The sequence below is a fragment of the Heloderma suspectum genome, chromosome 2 (genome assembly GCF_057233095.1).
Source record: "Heloderma suspectum isolate Gila_16-S chromosome 2, 16-S_ref, whole genome shotgun sequence".
NCBI lineage: Eukaryota > Metazoa > Chordata > Lepidosauria > Squamata > Helodermatidae > Heloderma > Heloderma suspectum.
Genome location: NC_139459.1, coordinates 341,589,074 through 341,604,519, shown reverse-complemented (window position 1 = coordinate 341,604,519; position 15,446 = coordinate 341,589,074). Strand labels below are relative to the sequence as shown.

Sequence of the window (15,446 nt, the reverse complement as noted above, 5' to 3'; positions counted from 1 at the left end):
AGGACTTTTTTCTGTCTAAACATGCACAGCATTGTGCCTTAAATCAATCCATCAATCCAAACTTATAGGATTCATTGATTAAAATGTCTTCACTTAGGTGGCAGCCCTAGCAATAATGAATAGTTTTTTTGCAAGCTAATATTCCTTTACTGAGCAGAGAAGGTTGGACTAGATGTCCTCCGAGGTACCTGCCACTCTTAAAATTTGGTGATTCTATCATATGTGTTCTTGCCCTAATAGGAAATCTGAATTCAAATGTGTTTACTGAGCAATCACGTCAGTGTTTCCTTGAAAGTAAATCCCTCTGAGTTCAATGGGGCTTACTCCCAATTAAGTGGGCATAGAATTGCAGTCTTACCCACTAATTTGGGAGTAAGCCCCAACTTGAACTCAGTGGGACTCACCTCTAGTAGCCATGTCTAGAACCGTCTTGCTGGAAGCTTTACTAGGACTTCCTATACCCAGATAAGGGTGTTCCCCTGCAGGATCCCGGAAACAACAGTTAAGCACTGTGGAACGGAATACAGCAGATACACCTAGAGATACGTGGACATATGCGCACACAGATCCCTTGGGAAAGCCTCAGTGATGATGTCTCTGATGCACCATCAGGTGAGAGTTGCGGCGGAAGCTCTTCCCACAGGAAGGACACTTGAAGGGTTTCTCCCCATTGTGGATTCTCTGATGCACAAGGACATTTGAGCTCCTACTGAAGCATTTCCCACAGTCGGGGCATTTGTAAGGCTTTTCCCCACTGTGGGTTCTTTCGTGTGAAATAAGGTTGGAGCTGCGGTTGAAAGACCTCCCACAGTGGGAGCATTTATATGGTTTCTCCCCCGAGTGGACTCTCTGGTGAACAATCAATTGAGCCTTCTGACTGAAACTTTTGTCACATTCACTGCACCGGTAGCCCTTTTCCCCCGTGTGTGTCTTCAAATGCTGAAGGAGGTGAGAGTTCTGGCCAAAGCCCCTTTCGCAATGTGGGCACGTGTAGGGCTTCTCGCCTGAGTGGGTTCTCTGATGTTTGATGAGGGCCGACGTGTCCCCAAAGCATTTCCCACATTCGGGGCAAGGGCAGGGCTTTTCCCCTGAGTGGATCCTCCCGTGGATCACCAGATGCGAATTCTGGCGGAAACTCTTTCCACACTGCACACACCGAAAGGGTTTCTCTCCCACGTGGATTTTCTGGTGTTTGACGAGAGCCCAAGTGGTCACAAAACTTTTCCCGCAATCTTCGCAGCGGCAGGGCTTCTCCCCCGAGTGGACCTTCCTGTGGAGGAGGAGGTGTGAGTTCTGATTGAAGCTTTTCCCACAGTCGCCACATTGGTACGGTTTCTCCCCAGTGTGGATTCTCTGATGCCTGATCAAATGGGAATTATCCCCGAAGCGTTTCCCGCAGGCGTCGCACCTAAAGGGGCTCTCTTCCGTGCAGGCCCTTTCATGTGTGACGAGTCCTGGGTTCTGGAGGACGCACGGCTTTTCGTCCTTCTGCACAGAGTTTTCTTCGCGCACCCCGAAGTCTTCCAGCCCCTTGACGTCCTCTATTTGGATCGAGGCCTTCTGCTCCTCCTGCTCATTCCAAATCTCACAAGTGTCTTGGTGGTCATGATCCTGGGAGACGTTCCACCACGGGGGATTCACTATTTTAGGGTCTGCCTGTGGGAGAGTCACCACCTTGTTCTCCGTTGACATCCCGATAACTGCTGGAAAACAAAACAGCCATGTAACAGACAGTGAGCACTATATCCCAGGAGTGCAGAAAGAAGCCCAATTCAGGGCCTGATATGTTGCCACTTCCCGCATCCTTTCTGCCCAGGCCTGCTGGCTCTGGGAGGGGCAACCAAGGAGTGAGCACTTCTGGGTTTCAACTGAATGCAAGCATATGAGTGAGAACTAATGTAAGCCGCCTTGAGTTCCTTGCGAGAGGGAGAAAGGCGGGGTATAAATGCAATAAATAAAATAAATAAACTAATGCCTTTGCATGCACCCCAGACATGCATGAATAGGGCAACATCTCTCATCTGGATTAAGTCCCTGCTGCTTTGACATACTATTGCACATTGGCATGCTGTTACAAACTGTTGAAGGCTCTCCTTCACGTGCTTTATGCAGTCCACATTTTCATAGAATCATAGAATATTAGGGCCAGAAGGGGCCTACAAGACCATCGAGTCCAACCCCCTGCTCAGTGCAGGAATCTAAGTCAGAGCAAGCCTGACGGATGGCCATCCAGTTTCATCTTGAATGCCTCCAGTGTGGGAGAGCCCACCACCTCCCTAGGGAATTGGTTCCATTGTCATATTGCTCTAACAGTCAGGAAGTTTTTCCTGATGTTCAGCCGGAATCTGGCTTCCTATAACTTGAGCCCACTATTCCATGTCCTGCACTCTGGGATGATCGAGAAGAGATGCTGTCCTTCCTCTCTGTGACAACCTTTCAAGGACTTGAAGAGTGCTATCCTATCTCAGTCTCCTCCAGGCTAAACATGCCCAGTTCTTTCAGTCTCCCCTCATAGGGCTTTGTTTCCAGTCCCCTGATCATCTTCATTGCCCTCCTCTGAACCCTCTCCAGTTTGTCTGCATCCTTCTACAGCCTGTCATAAGAACATAAGAAGAGCCCTGCTGGATCAGACCCAGGGTCCATCTAGTCCAGCATTCTGTTCACACTGTGGCCAACCAGCTGCCCATGGGAAACCCACAAGCAGGGCATGAGCGCAACAGCACCCTCCCACCCATGTTTCCCAGCATCCAGTGTACATAGGCATACTGCCTCTGGTACTGGAGGTAACATATAGCCATCAGGACTTGTAGCCATTGTCCTCCTCTGATTTAAAACCGCAAAGGGTAAGTATACTTTTGGTAAAGTTATATCATATTAATTTGTTCAGTTTGTATCCTGCCTTTCCACCAAATGATGCTCATAACTACGGCACATCTTTTTACTGACAGCTCAAAGCTGACCTCAGCTGCTTGTGGTGTATGAAATGGCAGGCTGGAATGGTGTCTTACTGGTCATGTGCGAGCATTTACGTAGATGCGCATGAGAGATGAGCTGCGTCCCTCTACTCCACCCTTCCCCCACCTGGTGCCCTCCACATGTTTTAGGCTACAACTCCCAGCATCCCTGCCCCTTGGCCATGCTGGCTGGAGCTGATGGGAGTTAAAGTCCAAAACATCTGTGGGGGGCCACCTGGTTGGGGAAGGCTTCTCAGCTTTCAGAGTTTGAACCGTTGAAGACCTTGGGGTAGGGCTGAACCCTGTATGGCAGGGTGGGCAATGTGGCACCCATGGGCACCATTACACCATTGGACAACTTTCTTGGCCCCCACTGAGGTTTCCTGCACCTCCTACTTTTTATTTCTTTCAACAATAACTTTTCTCACTGGGAGCTGGGATCACTTCAAAGCAAAGCGAGGGCCTCTGGCTGCTCCCATCTGTCCCATGAATGCCTCAGGGCCACACATGGGGCTCAGAGACACTCTTGGGAAGTGAAGATGCCAGGTGACTGCAGGATGATGTTTTCTTCTGCAGAATGCCCATTTTGTGGTGGTGCCCAGGACCGTTTCTCAAATTGCCAGATGTGCCCATGGGCTCACAAAGGTTGCCTGCTCCTGCTGTATAGCAAAAACTCCAGCAACTCACGCTAACAGAATTTCAACAAGGCATCCCCCACAGGGGGATTTAAATCAAAACCATTTAATTCAATGATATAAATCAGCAAGGAAAAATAAACTTGATATAAATCAAGTTTCCCACTGATGCTTCTTCATATACTCCCTAAACAATGGCATACATCTGACCGTTAAGCCATGTCAATGTACAATTACATATAGAGAGTTTACACTGTTTTATTCTGACAACCAGGTCTTGCATCTGTTTGCCGCACTGTATATCTGCTTTGCACACTTTCTTTTTTTTTTTTTTTTACCTACAAGAAGGAATGCCTTGAAAATATTCCCATGGGGTGGGGAGGGTCCTTCTTATGGCCAGCAGCACTGACAGTCTGTGAAGTTAACATGCAGTCCTACACTTGTGTAAAGACGGAATGTTTCTGGAAATTTTGAAGTCACGGGGGTGTGGAAAACCTTTTTTTCCAGAATTTGTGTGTATGCACAAATATGCAATGCTTTTTTTTTTTAGGGAGCAATCCTATTGGGATGCCCATCAGCCTCCGAACTCAGAGGCTGGTGGGCATCCTATGCGAAGCGGGAGGAGCGCAAAGGTGCTCTTCGCCTCAGCACTTCTACCACTCTGCTTTTTTGCTAGACGGGCTCCCCCGCCCCCATCTAGTTGGAGCTCCGTGGAGCAGGAGGTAAGGAGGCTGGGGAGGCCGGAGGATTCTTTGTAAGCCAGCCTCTCCAGTCCCCTCCTCTCCCCGCCCACAGAACCACTCCCTCTCCCTCCTCTCCAAGGTCACTTTTGTGACCTCAGAGAAGCAGCTGTCAGAGTTCTCTCCCTGCCGGCTGGGAGGGGAAGGTGGTAGGGAACTCGGGACTCCTGAGTTCAAGGTCACAGCACTGTCTCCGACCTCAGATCCAGGAATCCTAACTGTCCTATGACACACACACACACCCCCGCAATGTTGTCCATGGGCCATAGGAATGCCCTCTGAGTGCTCTTTTCAAATCTAAAGTCACTTCGTTACGTTAGGGACATAAAATGTATTACATATAATTCAGTTTACTCATGAAATTATCATTCAAATTTTAAGCATTTAAAAGTAAACTCAGTACATTTATAATTATTGTCAGAATAAACTAATTTTCTAAATTTAATATACCAGCCATGATAATTTTATGAGCAAACCCAGTTAAACATAATAAATGTTTGGTTCCTATTTTGTGTCTGAGCAGAGGGAACTTCAGCAAGCAGTTCCTGAAACATCTGAATCATTCTAGAAGCCAAAAGAAACAGGAAGAACTGGAGGCAGAGGAAGACTGTTGTATAGCATCTGTTCCTGTTTGTGAGGAATTTGCTAGGGTAAAGTTTAAGGAAAGCTTGTCTGAAGGAAAAACTATTGAGAGCTTATTTAGCTGGGGAGGCCTTTTATTAGGCTATGAGGAATGGTGACCAAACATATTTAATTTACCTTTAAGCAATCTCAAGCTATTACTTGAAGAATGACATTTTATTCCCTGTTGTAAATTATTCTCCTTAATACCTTCATTTTTGTTCATGTTGAAAGGTTGTCCCTAGTGGTGATGTCAACTTCATCTCTAGGCCATAGGAACCAGGCTACTAAGTTTCTTTTAGCTATAGAGGGTTTATTTTGGAGATAGCAGTTAACAGTTTTATAGCTAAGGCAGCATTTCCTAACAGTGAGGCCGACTTAGCAAATTTGTTTAAACGCAGGAAGCTGCCTTATACTGGCTCAGACCACTGGTCCATCTAGCCCAGTATTGTCAACACTGACTGGCAGCGGCTCTCCAGGGTTTCAGGATTCAGGGTTTTCCTGTCCTACCTGGAGATGCCGGGGATTGAACCTGGGACCTTCTGCATGCAAAGCAGGTGCTCAGCCATTGAGCTACGGCCCTTCCCAAAACTGTGGCAGTGAGTTTTATAGGCACAAACCTCAAAGTTGTTTAAAAAGGAAGGAAGGAAGGAAGGAAGGAAGGAAGGAAGGAAGGAAGATAGGTGAGATAACCCTCGCATTGTTCTGCCACACATGGTGGCCATGGCAGTATAACCTACAGTGTTTCCCTCACATGAGGATTTTTAGAACTGTAGCATTGAGTGCTACAGCACCTAACCAGAACATCCTCAGAAACACAAGACTCTATAGAACGTAACATAAACTCTCAAGAATGCACATTTTCTTGACATCTTATCATAAGGTAACTCTAGTCACATGCTGATAAACTGAGCATGACTTGAAGCAACCCTAAATGTCTATCAGTAAAAGATCATTAAATCAATAAACTTGATAATGAATGGAAGAAATAACTATGCTGGGAATCTTACAATGGCTGCCTTGAGTACCATCTCCAGGAGACCAAGGTTGCTGAGTGCATGTACTGGAGGTTGGGCCCGAAGGGCAGTCTGGGGATTCTGCTCGTGTACCGTCCACCCTTCTGCACGACTGACTCCCTGGCCGAGGTGCTTGAGGTGGTCTCTGATGTGCGTGTACAGTCCCCTAACTTATTGGTGTTGGGGGACTTCAACGTACATTTGGAGGCCATCCTCACAGGAGCACCTCGGGACTTCATGGAGACCATGGCCTCCTGGGAGCTGCACCATATTCTAACAGGGCCCACCCATGTAGCCGGTCATGCTCTAGACCTTGTGTTTGTTTCTGGAGAAGCGGGGAGTGATCTGGAAGTCGGGGGTATATCCACCACCCCCTTGTCATGGTCAGATCACTATCTGGTGACATTGGACTTCTCGGTTCCACAACCCCTCCGCAGGGGTGGAGGACCCATTAAAATGGTCCACCCCAGGCGTCTTACGGATCCAAATGGATTCCTGAATGCACTTGGGGATTCTCTGGGGCACGCCAACGGCCACTCGGTCGAGACCCTGGTGGGTGGCTGGAATGTCGCAATCACTGGGGCATTAGATCAGGTGGCTCCAAAACAGGGCTCGGACTGCACAATGGTTCAATCCGCGGTTACGAGCTCTGAAACAGGAGGTGAGACAGCTAGAGCGCCGGAAGTCTCGCTCCAAAGACGATCAGACACGGGCTAGAGCTGTATCTTCAGCCTATCACGTGGCGGTGAAGGCAGCAAAAAAGGAATATTATGCTGCCTCTATTGCATCTGCAGAGTGCTGTCCCAGGAGGCTGTTCCAAGTGGTCCGGAGCCTGGTCGGTCCGGTGGCTTCTGAACCACTGGAGCATTCTAAGGCCTCCCGTGAGGCCTTGGCAAGGCACTCTGCAGATAAAATTGATCAGATTAGGTGTGTTACTCCGCACGCTGTGGATACAGTTAGTGAGCAGGAGGCGGCCTGTGGCAAACTGGTTTTGTGGGATCGGTTCCAGCTTCTTCCTCCTGATGAAGTGGACAAGGTGCTTTCACCTGTAAGGCCGACCACCTGCTTACTTGATCCTTGCCCATCTTGGCTCATTATGGGCTGCAGAGAAAGACTGGGTGACGGGATCAGGGTGGTGGTGAACGCCTCACTTGAGGAGGGAGTGATGCCATCAGCCCTCAAGGAGGCAGTGATAAGACCGCTCTTAAAGAAGCCCTCCTTGGATCCTCAAGTTCTGAACAACTTTCGCCCAGTCTCAAATCTGCCATTTTTGGGCAAGGTGATTGAGCGGGTGGTGGCGGTGCAGTTGAAGGCACACTTGGAAGAAACTGATTATCTAGACCCATTTCAATCGGGCTTCAGGCTTGGGCATGGGACAGAAACAGCCTTGGTCGCCTTGGTAGATGATATGAGGAGGGCTCTGGATAGAGGTGAATGCTCCTTCCTTGTTCTCCTCGACCTCTCAGCGGCTTTTGATACCGTTGACCACGGTATCCTCCTGGACAGCCTGGACGGGTTGGGCATTGGAGACACCGTATTGCGGTGGTTCTGGTCCTTCTCTCCAGCAGGTACTAGAGGGTAGCACTGGGAGAGGAGGTTTCAGACCCGTGGCCACTCACTTGTGGGGTGCCGCAGGGTTCCATCCTCTTCCTGATGCTATTTAATATCTATGTGAAGCTGCTGGGGGCTATCATCAGGAGGTTTGGGGTGTGGTGTCATCAATATGCGGATGACACGCAGCTCTCCCTCTCATTCAAATCTTCACCAAGGTTGGCTGTAGAATCCCTGTCCAAATGTCTGGAGATGGTGAGTGGCTGGATGGGGAGGAATAAGCTGAAGCTGAACCCTGACAAGACCGAGGTACTTTTGGTGGGAGACAAGAGGAGGCTGGGGGATGTTGACCTGGTCCTGAATGGGGTATGGCTACCCTTGAAAAACCAGGTCCGCAGCCTGGGGGTCATTTTGGACTCCCAGCTGTCCATGGAGGCTCAGGTGTCAGCTGTGAGCCGGACAGCGCTGTATCAACTCCATCTGATACGGCGGCTGCACCCCTTCCTTCCCGACCATCTGCTCCCATCAGTAGTACGTGCCCTGGTCTCCTCTCGTTTAGACTACTGTAATGCGCTCTACGTGGGGTTACCCTTGAAGACGGTTCGGAAGCTGCAGCTGGTACAGAACGCGGCGGCTCACCTGATTAAAGGCAGTTGCCGGCGAGATCACATCACTCCAGTGCTGAAGGAGTTGCACTGGTTACCAGTTGTTTTCCAGGCCAAATTCAAGGTGTTGGTTTTGACCTTGAAAACCCTATATGGTTCCAGCCCAGACTATCTTAAGGAGCGCCTCCAGCAGCACCAGACAGGCCGCTTAACAAGATCAGCCTCAGATGGCCTTCTCTCTGTCCCATCAGCCAGGACAGCTAGACTGGTGGGGACGAGGGAGAGGGCCTTTTCTGTGGTGGCCCCCACTCTGTGGAACTCCCTCCATAGGGAACTCCGCCATGCCCCCTCTTTAATGAGCTTCCGCCGTGCATTAAAAACGTGGTTGTTCAGGCAGGCATTTGGGGTGGGTTAGGGTATTTTAGAAAATGTTTTTATTGTAGAATTAGATTGTTTTAAACTGTTTTATTGTATGCTGTACATCGCCCAGAGTGGCTGGGTGACCAGCCAGATGGGCGATTAATAAATTTAATAATAAATAAATAAATAAATGGTAGAAAGGTGGGATACAAATAAAGTCAAATAAATTACAGAGAGATTTTAAAAACAATTCCCCCGTGGCTTCAAAATCTCCAGAAATTTTACTTCTCCAGCCTTATGTTACGTTGTTCTCTAAAACCATTTTGAGGGATTAAAGGCAGAGTACTTCATGGATCACTGCCTTGTTGTGGCGAAGGGGCTTGCGTAACTCAGTGAAGCCATAAGCTACGCCATGCAGGGCCACCCAAGACGGACAGGTCATGGCAGACAGTTCTGACAAAATGTGGTCCACTGGAGAAGGAAATGGCAACCCACTCCAGTATTCCTGCCAAGAAAACCCCATGGAACGTATCACAAGGCTAAAAGAGATGACGCCGGAAGATGAGCCCCTCAGGTCGGAAGGTGTCCAATATACTACTGGAGAAGAGCAGAGGGAATTTTCAAGTAGCGCCAGAAAGAGTGAAGCGGCTGGGCCAAAGCTGAAAGGACACTCAGCTGTGGATGTGTCTGGTGGTGAAAAGAAAATCTGTTGCTGTAAAGAACAATATTGTTTAGGAACCTGGAATGTCAGATCAATGAATCAAGGTAAGCTGGAGGTGTTCAAACATGAGATGGCAAGATTGAACATCGACATCTTGGGAATCAGCGAACTAAAATGGACAGGCATGGGCGAATTTAATTCAGGTGACCATCATATCTACTACTGTGGACAAAAATCCCTTAGAAGAAATGGAGTAGCACTCATAGTCAACAAAAGGGTGGGAAAAGCAGTACTGGGGTACAATCTTAAAAACGATAGAATGATCTCAGTACGAATCCAAGGCAAACCATTCAACATCACAGTAATTCAAGTCTATGCCCCAACCACTGATGCCGAAGAAGCTGAGGTGGATCGGTTCTATGAAGACCTACAACACCTTCTAGAACTAACACCAAAAAAATACGTCCTCTTCATCATAGGGGATTGGAATGCTAAAGTAGGAAGTCAAGAAATCACCGGGATAACAGGCAGGCATGGCCTTGGTGTACAAAATGAAGCAGGATAAAGGCTAATAGAGTTTTGTCAAGAGAACACGCTGATCATAGCGAAAACTCTTTTCCAACAGCACAACAGGCGACTCTACACATGGACATCACCAGATGGTCAATATCGAAATCAGATTATGTACTTTGCAGCCAAAGATGGAGAAGCTCCATACAGTCAGTAAAAACAAGACCTGGAGCTGACTGTGGCTCAGATCATGAGCTGCTTCTTGCAAAATTTCGGCTGAAATTGAAGAACGTAGGGAAAACCACTAAACCATTCAGGTATGACCTTAATCATATCCCTTATGAATATACAGTGGAGGTGAGGAATAGATTTAAGGGATTAGACTTGATAGACAGAGTGCCTGAGGAACTATGGATGGAGGTCCGTAACATTGTTCAGGAGGCAGCAACTAAATTCATCCCAAAGAAAAAGAAATGCAAGAAAGCCAAGTGGCTGTCTGATGAGGCTTTACAAGTAGCTGAGGAAAGAAGGGAAGCGAAAGCAAGGGAGAAAGAGGAAGATATACCCAACTGAATGCAGAGTTCCAGAGAATAGCAAGGAGAGACAAGAAGGCCTTCTTAAATGAACACTGCAAGGAAATCAAGGAAAAGAACAGAATGGGAAAGAATAGAGATCTCTTCAAGAAAATTGGAGATATCAAGGGAACGTTTTGTGCAAAGACGGGCAGGATAAAGGACAAAGAAGGCAGGGACCTAACAGAAGCAGATGAGAATAAGAAGAGGTGGAACGAATACACAGAAGAACTATACAGGAAAGATCTGAATGTCCCTGATGGCCATGATAGTGCGGTCACTGAACTTGAGCCGGGCATCCTCCAGGGTGAAGTCAAGTGGGCCTTAGGAAGCATTACTAACAACAAATGTAGCGGAGATGACAGTATTCCAGCTGAGCTATTTAAGATCCTAAAAGATGATGCTGTTAAAGTGCTGCACTCAATATGCCAACAAATTTGGAACACTCAACAGTAGCCACAAGACTGGAAAAGGTCAGTTTATATTCCAATTCCAAAGAAGGGCAATGCCAAAGAGTGTTCAAACTACCATACAATTGCGCTCATTTCACATGCCAGCAAGATTATGCTCAAAATCCTACAAGCTAGGCTTCAGCAGTATGCAAACCGAGAACTACCGGAAGTACAAGCTGGGTTTCGAAGAGGCAGAGGAACTAGAGATCAAATCGCCAACTTTCGCTGGATCATGGAGAAAGCAAGAGAATTCCAGAAAAATGTATATTTCTGCTTCATTGACTATGCTAAAGCCTTTGATTGTGTGGATCACAACAAACTGTGGCAAATTCTTAAAGAGATGGGAGTACCAGACCACCTTACCTGTCTCCCGAGAAACCTGTACGAGGGTCAAGAAGCAACAGTAAGAACCAGACATGGAACAACCGATTGGTTCAAAATTGGGAAAGGAGTACGACAAGGCTGCATATTGTCACCCTGCTTATTTAACTTATATGCAGAGTACATCATGAGAAACGCTGGGTTGGATGAATCACAGGTCGGAATTAAGATTGCCTGGAGAATTATCAACAACCTGAGATACGCAGATGATACCACCCTAATGGCAGAAAGCGAAGGGGATCTAAAGAGCCTCTTGTTGAGGGTGAAAGAAGAGAGTGCAAAAGCTGGTTTGAAACTCAACATTAAAAAAACGAAGATCATGGCATCTGGCCCCATCACTTCCTGGCATATGGAAGGGGAAGAAATGGAAACAGTGACAGATTTGATTTTCTTGGGCTCCAAGATCACCGCAGACGGTGACTGTAGCCATGATATTAAAAGACGCTTGCTCCTTGGGAGGAAAGCTATGGCAAACCTAGACAGCATAGTAAAAAGCAGAGACATCATCTTGCCGACAAAGGTCCGTCTAATCAAATCTATAGTTTTCCCATTAGTTACGTATGGCTGTGAGAGCTGGACTATAAGGAAGGCTGAGCGCTGAAGAATTGATGCTTTCGAACTGTGGTGCTGGAGAAGACTCTTACGAGTCCCCTGGACTGCAAGGAGGTCAAATCAGTCCATACTAAAGGAAATCAACCCTGACTGCTCATTGGAAGGACAGATACTGAAGCTGAAGCTCAAATATTTTGGCCACCTAATGCGAAGAGAAAACTCTCTGGAAAAGACCCTGATGCTGGGAAAGACTGAAGGCAAAATGAGAAGGGGATGGCAGAGGATGAGATGGCTAGATAGCATCACTGATGCAATGAATATGGACTTGAGCACGCTCCGTGAGAGAGCGGAGGACAGGAAGGCCTGGCGTGCTATGGTCCATGGGGTCACAAAGAGTCGGACACGACTGAACGACTGAACAACAACAACAACCAATATATGAAAACACCTTTAGCATGTTATTCATCATCCTAAACGACCCTGATGCTGGGAAAGACTGAAGGCAAAAGGAGAAGAGGACAGCAGAGGATGAGATGGCTAGATAGCATCACTGATGCAATGAATATGGACTTGAGAATGTTCCGGGAGAGAGCGCAGGATAGGAAGGCCTGGCGTGCTATGGTCCATGGGGTCACGAAGAGTCGGACATGACTGAACAACAAAACGAAAATATTCCATTGTCCATTTTTTCCAATTGGGGGAGGGGGGGGGGGAATCCTTGGGAAAAAATGGGAATTTTTTTCTTCTCATTTTTTTCCAGGCCATTGCTACTCAGAAGTAAGTCCCATTGAGTTTCATGGTGTTTACTTCCAGGTATGTGGGTACAGGATTGCAGCCTATGTATGGGAACATATGAACCTGCACACTGCTAGCAGGCTGCTGGGCACTGGAGTCCGGGAGACCCTTCACGCCAGTATTTGTTGATACTGTGCAAGGTTTTTTAGAGGCTTGGCAGCTCTAGTTGAAATGGGCGAGAAAGTCCCGTGAACGACTACCTCGTGGGTCGTGAACCTCTGGTCACATTCACAGGAAAGGATTCAGCACTATAACCCAGTCAGCTACACTCAAAACAAGTGCCCCACAGTGGGAATTAAGGCACCTTAATCACCCATTGGGTGTGAATACACCCAATTATTATTACTCCTACTACTACTACATTTCTATACCGCCCAATAGCCAAAGCTCTCTGGGTGGTTTAGAAGAGTTCCCAAATGGCACAATCTTGCATAAATACCATGAGGCCTGATGGCCTGGGGTACATCCCTGCCCTTCGGTGCAGCGCTACAGGTAGATCCTGTTTTGATGAGATTTGACAGCGGAGGGTGCCCTGTTAAGACTGGTATTCACCCTGGCTGGGATACTTCCCTTTTGTTTGGCTCTTCTTTTTCCAAATACTACCTATATGGTATTTCATAACAGAGCCAGACAAAAGGGGAGTAGAAGCATTGATTCTGTTTAGAGATGAACTGGAGGGCTAACATGCTTATAGTCAGATTATTTAACATTTCTTGATGAGGAACTTTGGCAGCAATCCTACGGTCCCTGGAAGGGCACCCGAGGGGCCAGGGGACAGACCGGATCTCCCTTTCTGCTTGAGGAGGCAGGTCTGTGGGCACGGGGTCTCCCCTCGCAAGCCTCCCTTGTTGCGAGCACAGAAACCTCTGCCACTCTCAATGCTCTGATGGTGGGAATGGCAAAAGGGGGGCATGCCGAGTGCAGATCAGGGGGAAGCTCTGGATCTGCCAGATCCAAAGCCCTGCCCATTCCCTTGATATGCCCCAGATTGAAGGGAAAAGGGACCAATGGGAGGGAAGATTGTGGAAGAAGACGACCAACCCACTTTCCACCCTGCCACTCTGTGCTTACCAGGCCTTTGGTGGCTCCTCTGTCTTAAGATTCTCCCTCTCCAACCCCGCTAAGATGTCCCTGTCCATATATTTTTTTTAGTTTAAAACATGGAGGGAGCAATTCTACAGGGATAGGCGGCCGCCTCCGAACTCAGAGGCAACCGCCTATCCAATGTAGGGCAGGAGAAGCACGGAGGGGATCGTCCCCTCTGCGCTTCAGCCACCCTGCATTCCCGGCTAGTCAGCCGATTTCGGCTGAGTAGCTGCAGGAAGTCGGAGCGGGGGAAGTGGCAGCCGGACGACACGTTGGATGTGTCGTGCCAGCATTTCCGAGTTCCCCGCCCCGACAAGCCCCCAGGAACACCCTGTTTTCGCCACTCCACACACTCCTTTTCCGAGCGCAGGGCAGGGGGCCGTTCCGCACTGCCCACGAGACAGTGCGGGAGGGGGTGGAGGTCAGTTCTCAGGGAACCGGCCTATCCTATGGCCGTCTAGCCGCTGACTAGCAGCCATAGGATTGCGCCCTAAAATGTGTTTTTAACATTTAACAATCCAATTTTTAATTGACAAACTATCGGTATTCATCCACCCTATGAATCCTCCGAAGTAAAGAGGGGGAGACAATGACTGACCACAGTCAGGTCCAAGAAAATAGGGGCAGCTGAGAGAAGTCGGTCATCCCTGCTCAGTTTAGGGATTTCCTGATTTATTCAGCGCCGTTTGGGGCACAATTGTCCCTTCAAGGTGCTGAACAAGATTTCATAACATAAAATGATTAATAATAATTCAGGTATATGCCTCGGATAATATCACAGCCACACAGAATAAAATCGGGACGCTCCAGTCCCCGCTTCGCAGCTCCTCCTTTGCTGCTTGTATTTTTGAAAGGAAGAAAAATGACCCACCTGGAACTTCTCTGTGCGTGCGTGTTAGTAGTTGCAGCTGCGGCGCTTGGGAGACGGAGACAGAGAGAGCGCAGCACGCACCCTTCAGGGAAATAGGTGGGAGAAAATCGCTTCCTCCTCCTCCAGCATTTTGTGGGAGTCTCCCGGCTCAAGAGCTGGAGGACTCCGCCGGGGATCCTCACGCTTGGACGGGGCTGGAGCCATTGAGCCACATTTCCGTGCAAACGCGCGGCGCCGAATTAACTTCCGGGTCTGACCTCCTCCAACACGGACCTAGGAAAACTCCGCGGCGGAGACAGGGAAAGGGGGCGTCGACCGAGGGCGAAGGTGGGCTTCGTAATCCACAGAGTCCCCTAGTGGCTAAAGGTAGCACTTGCTTTCTAAATCCCTGTCGGGCAAGGATCGAGTATTTCCTTTACCAGTGTTATCACCCAGCAACTATTTTGCTAACGCCCACTATAAATAAAATTAGCACTGTCTGTACTTTCTGCATTTCAGTTCTCTCCGACCTCACTGTTAAGAACATAAGAAGAGCCCTGCTGGATCGGACCAAGGTCCATCTAGTCCAGCATTCTGTTCACACAGTGGCCAACCAGCTGCCCACAGGACATGAATGCAACAGCAACCTCTTGCCCATGTTCCCCAGCAACTGGTGTATGTAGGCACGCTGCCTCTGGTACTGCAGGTAGCACATAACCATCAGGAATGTAGTCACTGATAGCCATATCCTCCAGGAATTTGTCTCACCCCACAATTCCCAAACACATACACATTTGCACGCTAGTGTGTGGGTATGTATTCAATTAAAAAAAAAACCTTTTTGGCTTAACATGTTGTGTTAAGGGTTTTCTATGTCCACTCAGGCACCAAAGTGCCAGGATGTTACAGCTGTTAGAAGACAGATTATTTAGGCAATATGGATGTGGTATGGTATTGTGGCATTCCCACCTCTCTGACAGTGAGAATCCCCCTCTTCTAAGGACTTTCTCATTCCAGCAGGAACCACCTTCTCTCTCACACACACACAGGGTTTCGCTACCACCAGTACCTTTAAGGCTCAGGCCCAACCCCTTACCTTATCCTC

The 15,446-nt window shown here is 48.2% G+C and overlaps 1 protein-coding gene across 2 annotated transcripts; it reads right to left on the bottom strand.

Annotated features, from left to right (window-relative positions):
- Positions 1-130: 130 nt before the first annotated feature.
- LOC146355247 (uncharacterized) lies at positions 131-14,648 on the bottom strand. Of its 2 annotated transcripts, none has more exons than XM_084830402.1 (2): positions 14,363-14,648; positions 131-1,703 (listed from the first exon to the last, which is right to left on the bottom strand). In XM_084830402.1, exon 2 carries the CDS (start codon positions 1,690-1,692, stop codon positions 583-585), a length of 1,110 nt encoding a protein of 369 aa, XP_084686528.1. In that variant the 5' UTR covers positions 1,693-1,703; positions 14,363-14,648; the 3' UTR covers positions 131-582. The 2 variants fall into 2 exon arrangements, with proteins under 2 accessions (XP_084686528.1, XP_084686525.1); XM_084830399.1 differs by having other exon boundaries at positions 131-1,700.
- Between the last annotated feature and the right edge of the window lie 798 nt (positions 14,649-15,446).